Source organism: Apaloderma vittatum, unplaced genomic scaffold (assembly GCF_000703405.1).
Source record: "Apaloderma vittatum isolate BGI_N311 unplaced genomic scaffold, ASM70340v1 scaffold12389, whole genome shotgun sequence".
Classification (NCBI taxonomy): Eukaryota; Metazoa; Chordata; class Aves; order Trogoniformes; family Trogonidae; genus Apaloderma; species Apaloderma vittatum.
The window spans coordinates 4,248-22,614 of record NW_009733556.1 but is presented as its reverse complement, the minus strand read 5'-3'; the positions used below and the strand labels follow the sequence as shown (position 1 = coordinate 22,614).

Here is an 18,367-nt window from a genome sequence, read left to right as displayed (position 1 = left end):
TTCAGGAGCCTGGGCTCTGCCCCGCCCGGGCAGTCGGGGCACGGCGGCGGGGCCGAATTCCCTTCCCCCCGGCTCCGAGCGCTTTCCCTTGGCATCTGCCCTCTCAGTGTTGCCCCTCGGGACCAGGAAAGGGTTTATGGTTAGTTCGGACTTAGCGAGGTTCAAGTCGTGGAGGAAAGACGAGGAAGGTGCGTGTGTCCGAGCCGTTTGTGGCGCGGCTGGGCCCAGGAGCGCAGAGCCTGGTGCCAGCGGCCGGGCCTGGGCCCGGAGTTCCTGTCCCTTGGGAATCCGCTTCTCGGCGGAGCCGGGCTCTGCTTCCTTTCAGCCATTGTCATCCAGCTCTGGGAGAAAGGCGAGTACGACAGTCCCACTGCCTCTCTCTGGGTTGAGCAGCCAGTTCTTTGGCTCATCCGTATGAACACAGTTGTAACCACTAGAAACTTGTGAAACCGATTTGCCTTCTCTGAGTCACAAAATGTCAACACCTGTGCTTTAACCTATTCTCTCTAAAGGCTGACTTAATTATTAAGCGGGAGGGGGATACTCGTGCATGATTTCATTGTAGCACGATTAAAGAGCACATCATCTGGGAGAGGAAGTGTGGTACCTCAGCTTCTAATTGAACCTGTTTCATAAACAAGGTACAGCGCCAGATGTACCAATTAGTGTGAAGAGTTGTGTCAGATCCTGCGTATTGTAATTAGTCATGGCACTAGGGGCCTGTTTGTGCATTGTTACAAGGCTTTTGTTGAAGAAACTCTAAATGTCTTCATTCTTACTTTCAAATTTTCTGAAGCTGAGGGGACCTCTTATTTGTGTGTAGGAAGGAATCGAGTCAAACACAATTTGAGAAATGACCTGGTAATGTAAGTGCAAAGCACGTTTATTCTTGGAGTGTGGAATTTGAGGGAAAGAAGAGTCTCCCAATTCTTTACTGAAAGACCCATACAGGTAGCTCCAGTGAGAGACAGAGATTTAAATGTCTTCTTTTCCAAAGCCCTACTGCAATAAGCCCTTCATTAAGTGTATTTGTGAAGGCTGGATCATGCACTTGAAAAAAAAGACACTTGTCAACAGTGATTCTCAGAGTTAGTAATGTCAGACTTTTAAAAAATTAAACATTTCAAATGGGTATCTTTTCAGTAACCTTATTCTTTGTTCTACATTTCTCAGTAAAAGTTTGTGACACCAAACTTGTTACAAAAATTCAAAATTTCATCACCTGAAATGGAATTGTCTCTACAACTTTAGCTCTGTAAAAAATAAACTTGAAAACATATGTAACGGTCATCCTCCAGTATCTAAAACTTTGGTCACATTCTTACAAATAAATTGGCCTTGGGAAAGAACCCTTGGTTCAAGTTGTTCATCAGCTTGATTTTTTTTCTTAACTGTAAATTTACCCACACTTTTTATTTTATTTCATATTAGAGCATCTTAAATATAAATGCAAAAATACATCCAGATTTTCTTTACTCTTCAAGAGTTTGTTTTCTGTGTTGGTCGTGGAAAAACTGCTGTTCCAACATCTGCCCTAGCCAGAGCAGACACTTCTCCAGTCCCTACCTGATCTGTGGCTTTTGCTCAGCACTTCGCAAGTTACCATCTTCCCTGGCAGCAGCCACAGCTGCCCTCACAGTCTTGAGCCACTGTGTAAACCACAGGAAGGCTGGAAGCAGCTTTGGGTTTCGTTTCCTGGCTCTTGCATGCTCCTTCTTGTGAGTTCAGGGAACTGCTTACAGATGTGCTTATGAAGCTGAACAAGCAGGTATTCCAAATAAGTATTTCGACATTTGAAAGCTGCGTTTTGGATAAAATTGTTAATGTGCAGAGGAGCAAAATGTGGTCTGTTGGCAAAAAGCAGGTTGTGAAGCGTTGGAGTTGGTGCGTATGGTAAGGCTGCTAATTGAACCCCAAGTATCTCCAAATTCATGGCAGACACCTTCCTTCAGATACATATAAAGACCAATGAAGCCTCAGTTAAAGAGAAATACCTGGAACAAATATATTTGTATTGGGCTTGTAAAATCAAATGTGGACAAGGACTACTTTGTAGTCTTTACTCTGTAGTCATTACTCTGCTTTAAAAAGTAGATGTTTCTTGGAGCTGGCTGTTTTCATGGGGTAGTTTATACCAAACATGCTAGATTGAAAAACTTCACATCTTAAAAATTGGTTGGCTGCAGATCTGTTTGATATATTAAAGACCTTTATATTCTTGTGCTGAATCTCTGCTATTTGGATATACTTCAAATGCTGTATATGTGTAACTTGCAGTCTTTTATACGATGAAAACATTTAAACTATTAGAAGGTGTTTTGATTGGTTTATGGCTTCTATTCATATCTCATTAGTTTATTAGGTGAATGTATTGCTTCTATAGCTTGTTAACAATTAACATTTAAAAATACAAGAATGACACTTGGTATTTGCTTGAAAGAAGTTAATTTAAGCACATGCTGTATTTGACATTCATAGCAATGGAATACATAAGGATATGAATTGAGTCACTTCATTCCTACACAGTATATAATTTTAAAACTATGTAGCTACCACCAAAGATGTAAAATGCATGCAATTACTTTGAACTTGACACCAACATTAGTGTTTGCAATAGCAGATTTTTATATTAGTCTGTGCACCACTTAAGAAGGGATTCTTTTAAATTTTTGTCTATTTGTTCCATTGATTTTTAAGCATTGGTTTTATTTAGAATATCACTGCCTTCTTAATATTTTGCATCTACTCAGTTTTGTGCTCAGTTTTCTTTTTTTAATACCTCTAATACGTGTTTCTCATTTTTTAAAAATGGAAGTAAGAATGGGGAAGTTTTCCTCTAAGAATCCATTTCTACATCTCTGAATCAAGCAAATCTCCCATGTCACTTTAATTTGGAAAATTATTGTACAAACTGTTGTAATTTTTTTTTTTGTAACTTGAGGAAGAAGAGAGTTGTGCTTGTGGAAGATGACGTTTGTTTGGGGAATTCATCCTAATGCGATGGCATATTCCATGACTACATTAGGTGCTGGAATGATGAACAGTATCTTTAATTTCTACTACGTTAAGGTTTTCCTAAACCGATACAAAATTTCAGAAGTAGCATTTCATCAAGCACAGGTATTGTACAATGGAATGTTTTGATTACCATGTTGTGCTATGTGTCTGTGTTGTAACAAAGTGTTTCAGTTTTTTACTTACTCAGTAATTTTGAATGCATTGCAAATAGTTATACCGTAAAATAATTTGAAATTTAGTTAATCCATAAGTAATTAAAGGCACACATCTTTGTCTTTAGACAAAAAAATCTCAAGAATTTAATTGCGCTTCAACTCCATAGATAGGTTTGACATTATTGCTTTCCTGTGGACTGTTTAAGTACTTAAATACTGCCTTTATTCTGCAAATCATTATCCAGGTGAGCGACTCTTGTCATAAATGGTCTCCTGAAAGTAACGGGTCAGCTCATGCTTTGAATTACTTGCTATGAGAGTAGTTTCTGTGTAAGCTATCGACAGAGTGAAGTCTTAGAGGCAGGGATTTGTTTCACATGTAGTGGAGCAGCTGCCTACTTATTCTTGTGTTTTTTGAAATTACTATAAACCTCTACATAACTTTAAGAATTTGGAGTCTGTTTTGACCTGAGAATCTTTCATCTTTCTTTGTTCTTTGAACAGAGATTTATTTAAAATAAATACGTTGTCTGTTGCTTCTATGTTTGTTTAACCTCTGCAGAAAAATCATACTAATGATAAATTCTGTTGTGTTTCTTACTTTTTTCTCGCAGGTTGTATTTATGATATGGAATGCCATTAATGACCCACTTTTTGGGTATATTCAAGATAACTCCAAATTTGCATGCTGCTCAAGACGCCAGTTTTCAATTTTGTATGGAGCTCCTTTATATGCGTTGGCCTTTTTGCTCCCTTGGTTTCCCTGGAAACATTATGAAGAAGGTGACTGGCTAAGTGGGCTTCACCTCATTGTTGCATTATGTGCTTTCGATGGTTTGCTTACATTTGTCCTTCTAGCGCAGTGTGCACTCTTTGCAGAAATTTCAACAAGGCATGAAAGTAGGCTTCAGCTTATTAAATACAACCAAGTAGCAACATTACTGGGATCAACAAGCATTCTCTTTTGCGGTCTCATATCAGATAATATGGAAAATTTTGCCCATTTTCAGGCTTTCGCTGTTTTGGTCGCAGCATTGGCAACAGCGTGTATGTACTACACAGGCAAGTACAGCACCAGCCAGTACGAGCAGAGAGAGGTTTGCACGGAGAGTGCTGATGTGGAACACGGTGATGGAGCTCTCTCCTGGTCCTCTGTAATTTCACTGACCAAACAGATTATGACACAGAAAAACTTTTTATTTTTTGTAATGATGAACTTCTGCCAAGTCTTCCACCTAGCTTTCTGCAACAATTTTATGATGATCTTTGCGGATAATCTTATTCCGAAGGATGTCCTTTCTTCCTCAGTGAGAAGTATCATGTATGGAGCAGGATTTATTTGTCCTCAGGTAGGCTGTTACACTTTTTTATTTCACAATACAAAAACGTGCTGCTTTACCAGTTTTCATTAGTTTAAGGTATCCATTTGCATTGTTTGCTGAAAAAATGCTGTGTCTGGCATAAGCCATTGGCCATACTGAGAAACAGCTCTAGCACAGCAACGCCCTAAAAGAAGAAAGTTCCTCTGTGTGCGAGCTTGCAAAGTGTAAGGGCAGGGTGGTGAGAACAGACGAGCAGGCAGGCTGGTGAAGTATCTGTTTACAAGAAGTGAGACCTGAGTATGTGAAGAGTGAATGTTTTGTGTCCTACAAAGTTTATAATTCCTAAGTATAAAGGAATGAAAACCGGGGTTAAGATAAAAAGTTTCTAAAAGCAAAAATTACAGAATTTGGAATTCTTTTCTCTTTGGTTTCGTTTTATAATACATGACTAAAGCATAATCTCTTCAGGAATTTTCTGAGATAAACTGCACAAAACACCAGAAAAATTACGTACTAAAAGCATTGTTGAAAAGTGTGGTATCTCGGTCATGGGAACCAAACAAAACTCTAAAAATAGCTGCTTTTGGAGAAGAATACATTCCCATTTATTTACTGTCTTGGACAGCTACATTTACTGGGTAGGGAGAGACATATTTTCAAGACCCCAGTCAGGGATGGGGGGAGGAGTAACGAACTGGAAAAGAGAACCCAAACAAGTAGTGTGTGAGAACAAGAAAAGCAGCAAAAATATGTTCCGTAGAATGTGAACATACTTGTCTGCAGTGGATAACAAAATTCTCCTGTTCATTCCCTTCTAACTTCTTTCACTGGATCTTTTAAAACTTTCATTGTGTGTTGTTGGATGGTGAAAGCTGGGATACTTAAAATCTGAGTATCCTGACTTTTGTCATAGGTGCTGGTGGTGTTCAGAATTTCTTGAAATCAGTTCATTAAACTGTAATGGTTTTCAGTAAGTAGTAGGGAAAAGGAGATATGTGAAAGTGCAAGTGGAACTCACAGCTCAATTTGCATATGTAACACACAAATCTTAAAGATACCTTCACTGTTCTGTAATTCTTAAATATCTGTCATTTCAACTTCTACCCTTACCACAAGATTAACAGGTTTTCTTCTGGGACTCAGCTGATGAACTTTGGAAATAGATCAGAGACTACAAAAGTTAGGAAAGCTTAAATAATTTTACACTCAATATATAGCAATCACTTTTGTTGATAAAATCAGTGTGAGATGAACAGTCTTTCAGCAGACACATCTCTTCCTGCTCCCCAGAGACTCTTTGTCTGGAAGGTCACTGAACCGTACAGCATTTGCTGTGACCTTATTTTTCTCAGGTTTTGTCGCTGTGAGCCTAAGATATAAGAGAATTCCCTGGTGGCAGTGTCCTGAACTTCATTTCCTGGAAAAGGACCCATCCCATGTAAAATAAAGCCGCTTCTTAGGAACTGTGCTTCAATAGCCTGTACTAAACTAGAATTCAGCTTCTGTCTTAGGTTCCTTTTAGTAGTGAGTGTGAAGAATAAAACCTGCCTACAAGGGAAACCTTGCTGGTGAAACAGACAAACAGAATTAAATTTGCATAATTAAGTTAGTATTTTCCTTAGAAATATGCAGTCTTAGAAGCATGCAGGTAATAAGGAATTTTCTAAATCATAAGTACTTCCTGAGACAGGGTTGTTTCTCAATTATAGCAATTATAGTGTGTTTCTTACGATAACATGCATTACACAGTGCCTTACCATCACTTTTCGGCAGAGTGTCTGAAAACAGCCAGGGGGAGGAGTTTAAGTTTCTTACAACCCGATTTTTTTGTCATACTAAGTTCCAGATTTGTCTTACCTCTCTGAGCGTTGTTCTAAGTAGAAGATTTGAACTTCTTTAAAACAGTATTTGCCACAGTAATCTTTGACTGTAGCATCCTGGGATTTTTTGTTATGTTAAAGCATTTAAATGTGGGAACAAATGTACAAAGAGAATTCTTTCCTGTTCTTCATCTGAATATTACACTGTTCATGTCTGTAGCACAGAAGGAGAAAATTTATATCTTTATAGAGTTTGTGGGTACTTTTTGTGACAGGGATGAGGACCACATACATATAGATGGTGACATAGGCTCATATGATCAAAAGAACCTAATGCATTACAAAATGCCCTATTTAAAGTGGAAAGTGAGGAACAATATAGAAGAGCTTACACTTTGTAGTTCATGCTATAATCACCACTTAAGGCCATTTTCATGAGTTTGCCTGTCAATATCTTCTCCCATAGATCACTGCTTGCTAAGATTGGTGGAATTAAAATGCAGTCATAGATGTTGTCCACTGGCATCTGCCTTTCTCTACTTGCTAGTAAAGTCTCTGGCTTGCTTAGATCAGCTGTCTTGGTGAACTGGCTTTATCAATTTAAAAGCCATGTTTAATTTGTGTGTCTGAAAATAGTAATAGTACTGAAAAAAAATTATTGAAAATATTTTTGGTCGGCAGTTAAAATTCAGATACCAAGATGCTTGGTTTACAGTTAACCTACTGCAAAGTTAATTATTTAGGAGATATCAGACATAAAGATCCTGAACATTAACTAATAGGCAATGTGGGAAACTGTATTTTCCTCAAGATACAATAATTCTCAGCTGGCTAGTTTTAAGTGAAAGGAGACCATCCTTACCTGGTAGAGATAGCATAGAATAAGCCAGTAAACAGTTCTCTTTGTTCAATTCCTATTTTTTTTCCTTTGGAGTGAACTTTTTAGAAAGGGTTGGGTTGTGGTGTTTGGTTTTTTTCTTTAATGGGTGGTAATAATTTATGTCTAGTCTGTGCTTCATAGCTCTCCTGATGCTAAGATATTGTACTATACCTTTTCATCATATACGTGTATATATTGTCTTTTCAGTGCCTTGTTCTTCTCAGTCATGCTTCGTTGAAGAAGTTTGGTTATTACAGAATCATCTTGTTTTCATTTTACCTTGAAGGAGTAGCTGCTGCTATCATGTTTGTTCTAGGGCCAGAACACTATTATTTCTTGGCATTTTATCTTGCAGCAAACATGTAAGTAAATACACTTCCCTATTCAAAGATACAAATTAAATAATTCTAAGTGGACACTTGCTTTTAACAGCGTGAAGACTTTGCCACTGCTTTTATGGTTTTCTTTCTGTTTCACTTGTCAGAGTTAAAAGGTTTTTTTAGCTTTCATTTTATTCTGCTTCAGCTTTCAACTTCTGCTTAAAAAAACCAAAACCAAACCAAACCAACCAAACAAACCAAAAAACAAGCCAGCCTTAAATATGAACAGTAATTAAGATTAGCAGCCACATGCCTCCAGCCACTTACCTGCTTTAACATGAGATTCAAAGGGAAGCAGAACCTCTTCTCATCCACGTAGGCACAGAAGATCTCAGTAGAGCACTCTTCAGAGACTGTTTTCTAGGAAAGCTCAGCCCTCCTTTTGCATTGCATGAACACTTGTGTATTGCACTGCAAAACAAGTATTGATAAGTCAGGTATCAGGTAGGTAACCAGTACTGAGTCATCTTCTCTCATACTGGGTGAATGTGCCAAGAAGTAGTATTTCCACAAAAGTAGTATATTACTGGAAAACCTTATTTAAGAGTAAAGACCTATTTGTATCAGAATATTGTTACAGCAGTTCATTTTTATTTCTGTGTTTTCTATTTCACTGCTTTCTTTCTACATGTTCTTTCCTACCCTTTTTTCATCTTCTTTTTTTTCTCCTGTTTTCATTCTTATTTTCAGTATTTCAGTTACGGGCTACTATAACACTGAATTGTGTGAACAGTAAATTGAATTGCATTACCTGCATACTTTAAATGGTGAAGATGTATTTTGATTTCCCCAGGAAAAATCTAAGGTACCTAAAGACTATATGTTTAAAGTACTAACTGTTCAAAACCTCTTGTAAGTAAAAGCTCATCACACACAAAATTTAGTAAGACATAGAAGTGGTAATATTTGAGTTTATGGTTTCACTTAGCAGTTTGTTAAGAGTTGGCTTTGTGTCCCTGTGTGTGTTCAAATACATATATAAATGTAAATACATATATGGGGATGCAAATATAATCTTTTTACTATTCTAATTCTCTCTCTTTGAAGTTTGTCTTCCATGTAGTCTTTCCTGTAATGCTTATGTCCTTTTCAGATTTTAAGAGGAAATTTTCTCTTTCTTCTTAGATGTTTTTTTCTCCATCATTTTAAATGATATTTACTGATAATCTCAAAAAAGTGTTTATGACCTTTTGCCTTGGTGTGCAAAAAACCCCGACCTTTTAGTTTTGCATACCGACTTCTAGTTCCCAGTTAAGAACAGATCTAATAACGCTTTCAGAACTGCTGTTTAATCACCATGTTTTAAAGAACATACCCACTTTGTGTGTTGGTGGAAATATCAGTGTTGGGGAGTCTTGGAATGTCAGTTACGATTTCATTATGAAGGTGTATGTAAGAACTATGAACATCTTAAATATTTTGTCTTTCTTTAGGGTAATTGTACAAGCTTCATTTAGTTTGTTCAATTTGCCTTTGGCAGATATTGTTGATGAAGATTTAATAAAGCACAGGCGGAGGTATGTCAGTAACTTTTTCTTTAAATGTGCTATCCATTTACCATGTTACTCTTTCGTTAAGTTAGATTATGTCAAAGTAAAGACCATAAATGATCTTGGATCCCTGACACAGAACTACTTTTTGTAAGAGCAACTTAATAAAGATAAGAACTTGAATAAAGTTTCCTGTGGTTGCTTCACTACAGTAGTTTAAACAGATTATTAAGTAATTTCTAGTTTTAATTATACTATAGTATAAACTAAGTCCTTCAGGGTTTTTTTTGTTTTATTTTTGTTAGCTTCAACTGAATTATTTTTGTAACCTTGTGCGTCTGTTGTAATTTATGGAATTTTCTGAATAAGGCCTTTCTAACATGGAAAAGGCATTTAGAAAGTTTTGCCTGTGCTACTTGAAGTGCAAATTTCAAAGTCTAACTGGTTACTGTTATCTCTCTGAAATAAAAATTGATAAAACCTGCTGTGACGTAGCATATTACAACTCATGGATCTTTTGGGTTTTTATCAAAGTGCAGATAAATTCCCACTGGTTCCATCAATGTTTATACAAGTGCAGATTCAATCCTGGTCACTTTATTAAAGGACCTGCCCTTTAAAGGTGAGAGCTGTTGGTTTCACAAAGGAAAAAAATGCCTTCTTTTCTGGCCTCATGCATGTAAAGTCTTAAGTTATAATTAATTCTCCATGCACTGTTCAGTCTAACTTAACTTCAGTAATTACTCAATGTGCACAAAGTTGAACTTGAGTGCGATTATTTCAGAAGTGGGGCCAAGCTGTAGATGTACCCCAGAGGTTTATTACCATTCATTTCCAAAGAAATGTAAATTTCATTATGATAGCTGATCTGTTTGCTGCAATGTGTGGATTTTATAAAGCTAGATGGCATTTATGTATTAACAAGATTTTTAAAATCACTATTGTAATTAATATACTAATAAGTTTGTGTTGTGCATTTGTTTGTTTTTTTCCCCTTGAATGTTTTAGATCACCCCTTTCCTCTATGGTTTTTGGTACCAATGCTTTATTTACCAAGCCTGCCCAATCTTTGGCGCCAATGCTCGTGGTTACAATACTAAATAAATTTGGATATGAGAACCTGAATAATGAAGTTGCTCAGCCTGATCCAAGGTGAGTTCAAAAGGGACACTTTAAATCATAGAAAGCAACATGAAACAATCCTGTCGTCTAAAAAGAAAGTTAATCTGCAATTAGTTTGCATCAACTACACTTCAAAAATATGAATGCTTTTAAAATATTTTCTATTTTTTAATCTGTGTAGAAATAGATTTATTTTTTAAAAGAATAAGATGTTTATCAAACAATGCACATGAGGATATCTACCTAATTTTGAAAAACAAAGGATACATTTCAGTAACTGACCATCTATTCTACTGCAAAATAAGAAAAAAAATGTTTGAGATCACCTCTTACTAAGATGCATGTTGTCCTGGCTTCTGTGTTTTGTTTATCTTGTAATCCTGCTTCCTTAAATATGTCATCCTAACACAATTGGATTTATGATTCATTTTTGTTTGAGAGAAAGCAGTATTAATCACTGAAGGGAGGGAATTTGCCTCAAGTAGAAGTATAATTTTGGCTTCAATACTACTTACCATTCTAATGCTAATGATTTCATTGCAGTTCCTGGAGACCTTAATACGCAGCATAAAGCTGTGATTGCTAGTCAGCACGTTGGACTTTTACAAAAACAAATTAACAATGAATCCGTACACTGAAAGGGTCATAGGCTGTTTATTTATGACCAACATGAGGAAGTAGCAGCATAAAGAGTAACTGAAGTTAGGACTAAAAGGCAAAAATCAGTACTGATCAGGATTTGCTTGAGAGAATGACATGAATACGCTGAGAACTACACAGCTCTCCTAAATTTTGGGTAGAAACCTTGAAAAGTACATAGAAGACAATTGTATATGAACTCTTGTGGAGACAGCTCTTGAAAGAGAAAGGACTGGTTGTGTGTGAACTATGGTTAAGACAGTGCTTTGTATTTGAGGAATTTTATTTAAAAAAATATGAGGAAAACACAACATAAAAGAACAAGTGGTCTTCAGAAAACCATCATGATATAAGCAAAGAAAGCTTAAGTTTTAGTCTGTGTGTGAGAGCAGTTAATTTTATTTTAATGCATTCTGTAGATAGCCAGCCAGTCAGATGATGTGAAGAGGACATGAACCTCATTAGAATGTCAAAGATGAGTGATTTTTCCAGAAGAGTGGTAGGTTGAATGAGATGTGGATATGAGTGGGCTGAAGAATATATTCATCTTGATGATTCAGAGAAATTTGGTTTGGAAACATAAAAGCTGCGGTTCTGATCTCTTTCAATCACAGTAGCTATGAATCTTTTTTTTTCCCCACTAAGTAGCCTCTGGCCTATAGCAACAGTAAATTTATTGTATATAGAGTTGAAATACTTTGCATGCTCAATCTCTAAAACCTGTGTTTTCACTCCAGTTAGGATGAAATTCGATTTTTCTCACTAGGGGAAGGAGCAACATAAAGGTACAAAGCAGAGATCAGTTAGTCAAACTGCACCGGAGGTATCGTGTATATTTCTCTTGCCTGTCCCTTCAAAAATAATTTCTTTAATATGAAGCAGTCTGCATGTGTTTTCTCTATATGTGTGTGTGCATGTACACGTCCTTTGGTTTGCACATGGTCAGTAGCGTGGACATACAGTCCACAAAGACCAGACTGCTTGAGATTGTTTCTAGGAAGTGAGTTTGCCCATGGCAATACACTCAGACCATTGACTGAGCTAAAATTACTTATACGTATTAAGCCCCTATCAGCTGATCTCAGATACCAGCCGTAGGCAGGCAGCTAAAATACACTTGCCTCAGGACAGAGTTGTTTGAGGACAAACAGAAACTGGATACAGGAGATTGCATAAAATATACTCAAACTGTTATGGAAGAAAAGAAAGGGAATTTCACATACCTGAATTATAGGTAATGAAGTGTTACAACCCAGGCCAATACAGTCTCAGCTGTGTCCTTCCTCCTTGTCCAGAACTGACGATATCTATTAAATGTTCTGGAAAGCACTTAGTTTATTAAATGTAGTAGTAGTGGATTGTAAAGACAGCACAGAGCTGTGTTATTCTGCATTAACAAAGTGTTTGAGCCCTGACTAAATATCTTAAAAGTTTCCAGCAATATTGGTTACTGGGAGAAGAGAGAAGATGCTGTCCAAAACCATAAACTATTTGCTGAATTCTAAATTACTTACTTTTTCTTGAACTGAAAGTTAAACTGTAGCAGCAATGATGTAGCCGCTAATCCTGGAAACCATTTCCAGGCACGTTAAGGACAATAAAAGCTTTTGATAAATGGACTGGATGAGCAAACAGTGAGATGGGTTGAAAACTGGCCGAATGGCCAGGCCCAGAGGGTGGTGATCAGTGGCATGAAGTCTAGTTGGAGGCCAGTAACTAGTAGCGTACCCTAGGGGTCTACTTTGTCCAGTCCTGTTCAACATAGCCACTAATGGTCTGGATTATGGGTCAGGAGGTACCCTCAGGAAGTTTGGTGGTGACACAAAACTGGGAGATGTGACTGAGACATCGGAGGGTCATGCTGCCATCTGGAGGGATCTTGACAGGCTGGAGGAATGGGCTGACAGGAACCTCATGGTTCAACCAGGAGAATACAGAGTCCTGCACCTGGGGAGGAACAGCCCCATGCACCAGTTGTGCTGGGGACCACGCAGCTGGCAAGCAGGTTGGCAGAAAAGAACCCGGGGGTCCGGATGGACACCAAACTGAACGTGAGTCAGCATTGTGCTCTTGTGGCAGAGAAGGTGAATGGTATCTTGGGTGCATTAGACAAAGTATTCCCAACAGGACAAATGAGAAAAAAAAAGATCGTAGCATACAGAGGAAGAATGTGCCATTTTTTCCCCTACTTCATTTATCTTACACCTTTGATAACATTTTATGAATACCATACTGCCTTCAGAAGTGGGCGTCATAAATATCATCTTTGGTGTGCTCACTGTATCCAAAAAAAAAATCTATGTATCAAAAGCTATCTGCTGGGACATGTATCTTCCGATTCTTATGCCTCCAGCAAAACATCTAAAAGATGACTACCTCACCTACACCTCCTCATCATTCCAGTGGTTACATTTCGGTTTTTCAGCTATGTGATGTTATGACTCCTTGACATCCTCCATAATCAGGGTATTTCATTAGTGCTTCATTAGAGTACCAAAACTCTGTTGAATACCAACTGTCTGTAAGTTACTGGGTTTTAAGCTCCGCCTGTCTTTTGTTGCCATCATGCCGTTAAGGAATTCGCATGTGTATGTTCTCTGCTTCAGTACAGACCACAGTCCCAAGCAGCTTATTAGGGCAACAGCGTGTTATGAGTGAAGTTCTTATTGCAGAAGGCCTTTTGAGACCATCATTCGTCATCGTCTCACTGGCTTCTGTTGAATCTGTGTTCTGTAGGGCACCCAAGCTATGACGCGGTGAAGAGGTTTTATACAGAGAGTAAAATTCTAGAAGGAAAATTCACTCCCCTTTTTCTTTAATCTCTGAGGTATTGTAACACTTCCAGGTGGATGGTTAAGATTCATCAGAAGTGAGAAAATGCTTATCTCTAGGTAGGGACCCCAGCACATTCACTAATGACCCCAGTACATATCACTAAATAGTGACCCCCAGGCATTCCAAAGACCTAGACTGTCTTTCTCTTCCTCTCTGCGGAAGCCTTTGAAGTGACCATTAACATCACCAACTTCTTACTTACCAGTACCAGGGGTATTTACTTAACAGCATTTGCTTCCTACTTACCAGTACCACCAGTAGTGACTTCTGCCTCAGTCTGTCACAGCGATGTCCTCTTCCTTAGGAGCAATCCAGTATCTCTTGGTTTTGCCTCTGGTATCATAACTCTGAAGTGTGAATTCTGCTGTGAATAGTGGATCTCTCTTCCAGAAGTCATCTTGCTTTTTGGTGTAACCTTTTTCACACGTGAGGTTGGCCTATTTATTGTACACAGTTCCATATGTGTTACACATGATTCTGTGTACATTAATATGCATGTTATACCACATTCTTAGAGAATGTGGTCACTACACATCACTTAACCATTTTGTAGTGGAAGCTAGCTTAAGAAGTGTTTTTTAACTTCCTTAAAATTTGAGCAATAGATTGCAGAATGAAGTGGTCCTGGTTTGTTGGTTTTTTTTCTTTTGGTCTGTCATCATAGCAAAGCATTACCTGCCCCATATGGCTTGGGTTGATTTGTTTGTTTGTTTAATTGTTCGATTTGGGGGGTTGTGGTTTTGTTGTTGGGGTTTTTTTAGTTTGGGGTTGGATTTTTTGTTGTGGAAGATAACAGTTAAAAAACTCCCTCTTCTGGAGAGGCGCTGCAACTGCAGCTAACTTCAAATTCGTTCTTCAGAATCAAGTTACTTGACAGCAACTCCTCATTATTTCGTGGAGGCACTTTAAACTGTTAATGCTTTCATATTGAATTGCTGGACTACATTCAAAGTGATATTAGGGCTGTTTAGAGAAAGATTGCGTGTTTTATTCCTGCAAATATGAGTGAGCAAAGTATGTAGACATGGAAATTCCTGAAGTTACTGGTTCAGCTGATATTATGATGAAACCTGAGCTCCGCTCTTGATTTATCCAAGTCCCATAATGAAATATTTTCCTATTCTTTATTCTGTGCATTATAGATATTTTTCATAATGACTGCAGTAACTTAACATTTCACGCTACAATGGGTAATATTATTTTCTTAAACCAAGTTGTTAAAGTGAAACGACATCAGGATTGCACCAGTGTGAGTGCTTTGGCAGGTGTTCTTTCTTTCGTTTTTTTTTTCCTTTCCTGAAATGCATATATAAAGACAGAATAATTTTAGTACTGAAAACTGCAGTCCTCTCCAGTGTGCAGAGCAGGCCAAGTACAAGCCCCAACATCCTCTTAACTGGGTCTTAGTCCTGTTTTCATCTTTAGATTTGTCTGTGGCCTCCTCACTGACACTGCTCACGCAGGTAACACTTGCCAGCAGTGGCAGTGGTGTGGGCCCTTGTTTACTTGTAGGTGGACTGAAAAAGCAATTGAATACAGGCCAGTAAGCAACATCCAAACAGTAAATTGTCGTCTCTGCCCATAAACATTGGCTGCGGACCAGTGACCTGCTAGTGAGCACTTCCAGTCTTAAATGCAGTTGCCCAAGTGGTTAAGTAATTCACTTCTAAGCCTGTGGTTTTTTGTTTTCTTATGTAGCATTAGCATGCCCATGACTTGAGATAAATTGTGATGGTTGTATGAGTGTGTGCCTGTACTAAGGAATAAAGCTGGGCTATGTTGGAGGTTGTAAGAGTTTTTTCCATTAAACACAGTGGGATGTGAGTTGGTTCTTTTATGATTCAGAGAAACGCTTAGGTTGTATTCAGAAGCCTGCTCAAGTTAACGAAAGGGGTTTTTTGCAGATTTCAGGTTTTTTGGATCATGTCCATAGCTGTTCTATGAGTCTCCTATCTCATCCCTGTGTGCTAAGGAAAAAAAAAAAAGAAAATTGCATAAACTGCGTCATGGAGAGAAAGTTCATTTAGGGGCTGTTTCTCAGCTTGAGCTGACTTTCCTGATATTTAAGTAATTAGAATCCAATAATTAACAGAAAGCCCATAGATAATGATTCTAGCTACTAGATGAATGCCTACATTTATGCTTTGAGCTGTCGGAAACCATTCTGTTCGTAACAGGGAACTCATTTAACTCCTTTATTTTCTTCTTTGATTCATATTTGTTGATGCTTTTATTTCTTATTCCTTAGAGAAGTTTTTGATAAGGAAATAGCATGTATCCATGACAATAAATGAGGAGGAGTGTTAATTTTGCATGTATTCTTTTAATTGTTTATATTATCTTGTAATCATTTATAACAAAATTAAGTAAGGCTTGATATTTCAAACCTGAATTTTGTGCATTAACCATGACTTCTATCTAGCATCCAGTGACTAGAACAACACACTGGATAGCTAGTAGCACAGATTTTAATTTAAGTAAAATAATTTATATTAAAGTGTTTGCTTCCATTTTCTGCTTTTCTTTCTCTGTCAGATTTTTTGGTTTTACTAAACTTAATAAACTCTGCTCTATATTTGGATTATATTGATTAAATAGATTTCTATATTACATAACACAGATGTGTACTAAAGTAGGGAACAGGATTTCCTAGGTTGCCTATAGGGTATTGAAATTACCTCGTTGTGTGCTAATTATGTAATTTACTCCCAGCTGTTATGCAATAGAATCCATATTTGTATGTAGAATTAGAAAATATAATTAAAATCAGTTGATATCTGAGGTATTTATTTCTTTTATTTAGAATTCATTGTACACAGTAACGTGTCTTTGCTGTATGTATGTATATAATGTTAATGCTTTAAAAATAATTTGCTGTGAATTGACCATGAAAGTTAATCTTCTTCATCTTGAAAGCTGTGTTTTCATCTTCTTCACCAGTTTGTTTTCAGGTCTTCACGATGCCATGTTCTATTTGATCTGTCTGGTTCCAGTCTGCATTGCAGTCATACAGATCCTGACGTGGACTCCCTTTTCGATCCAGAATAGTCACCTGACAGCTGTGCGTTAAATACGTAGCGGTCGGTAAATCTTCTGCTGGTCTGTACCCCAAAAGAATTAGTATGTTCTAAATGTGACAGTTTGAGCCATTTCAATAAGGTCTTCAGTCCATATAGACTGTAACACAGATAACATTCAGCCCTAATGCTGAGCCTACACTGAGGTTTTTCTAGTTCTGTTGTTTGCCTTTAATGGGCTTTATCCTTAACTGCTAAATAAAGTTATTTCTGGTATATACTGGTCACTGTTAACTCTCTTGAAGAATGGATCTGGCACATCAGGTAAAGGAATTCCAGCCCAGCACCCGGGATTCAAGGGAACTGTATTTTCTTAAGCTTACTGGAAGATGGTGGATTAATGTTGCCATACTGATAAAATAGCAAATCCCTGAAGTTAATCTGGAAGAGCCCAGTGGACATCCCTCGTGGATGACAGGGATATGTAGAGGAAAATTTAGATGGTGTCTAGCTGGCAAATATCAACACAAAACCGACAGCTACCACAGGAAGAGCCGAGAGTAATTAGCTGTCGTGTAAAAGTCTGTGTAAGGCTAAAGAAGAAGTATATTAAAATGCTGTTCATTAAAGTGTTGCTGGATATGGAGGAAGCTCCATATGTCCTCGCTGGCTTTCCAGATGTCTCTCGTTGGTGGTAGGTACATTCAGTTTTCTGGGTTTAAATGGGAAAATTATTTTGCAAGTACCATATTGTTAGTACAGAATGTCATTGTGGTAAGGAAAACATCAGCATAAGGATGAAGTAGTGTTCAGTTTGTTGGACAAATCTAAGCGCACACGTATTGAATCCAGTTCTGCCTGCTCAGTAGTGTTACAGTGGCAAACTCATTTGATGTGCTGGCAGTTGAAGTTAATTTCTGATTAATTCTTACCAAAATCTTTTCAGTTAAGCTTTTAAATGGATCTTGTGAATTTTATAAAATAAAGGATTTTGACAAAATTTCAGAAACACCGAATCCTTTATTTCACACGTTGCAATAAGACATATTGGCATGTTTACGATACTCCTTTTTAGTAAAAATTCTTTTTTCCCTAACATATCCAGCATGTAATTGTATGATGATAGATAGCTTAAGTATAATATAATCACTTCAGTTTTGTTCTGTGTTTTGCCTGGGCAAACATAATTTTAGAAGTACCTTTCTTATGGAGTGCCAGTCACTTGAAAGTACAAGAAGAGGCATGGCATGTATCCTGATGTTAAAGTGCCGAACCAGCTCATTTCTAAGGCTCTGCGTGCATCGTGATACGTAACTCGGCAAGGAAAGGAGTACAAGAAGTTGCCCTGCATTTTGATGCACACTAACATAATTTAATGAAGATGTTTGAGATTTGAAACACTGATGCTGAAAAAAAGTCTTTTGTGCCTCAGGTTTTTACATTTGCAGAGCAGAAACAACGTTTCCTTGCCTTTTTTGAAGTGCAAAGTGCTTTCAAAGTGATGAGTGAAAAAGTGGGATAGCATTGTTAAATATTTAGAAATCCAAATGAACCCTTTGATAGGAATATGAAGATTTATGTTAAAATGTAAGAAGCCAGAAGTGTGATGAAGTTTTAAGATGCCTTATCTGTTTTTTATCTGTCTTGTCAGAAATACGATTATTCATTTGCATCGTACATGCTAATAAC

At 37.5% G+C, this 18,367-nt stretch overlaps 1 protein-coding gene across 1 annotated transcript; it reads left to right on the top strand.

The window, feature by feature from the left end:
* The first annotated feature begins 2,967 nt into the window (after window positions 1-2,967).
* LOC104267745 (transmembrane protein 180-like) lies at window positions 2,968-16,731 on the top strand. Its single transcript, XM_009875945.1, has 6 exons — window positions 2,968-3,120; window positions 3,788-4,522; window positions 7,403-7,557; window positions 9,009-9,092; window positions 10,074-10,217; window positions 16,602-16,731. Exons 1-6 carry the CDS (start codon window positions 2,968-2,970, stop codon window positions 16,729-16,731), a joined length of 1,401 nt encoding a protein of 466 aa, XP_009874247.1.
* The last annotated feature ends 1,636 nt before the right edge of the window (window positions 16,732-18,367 follow it).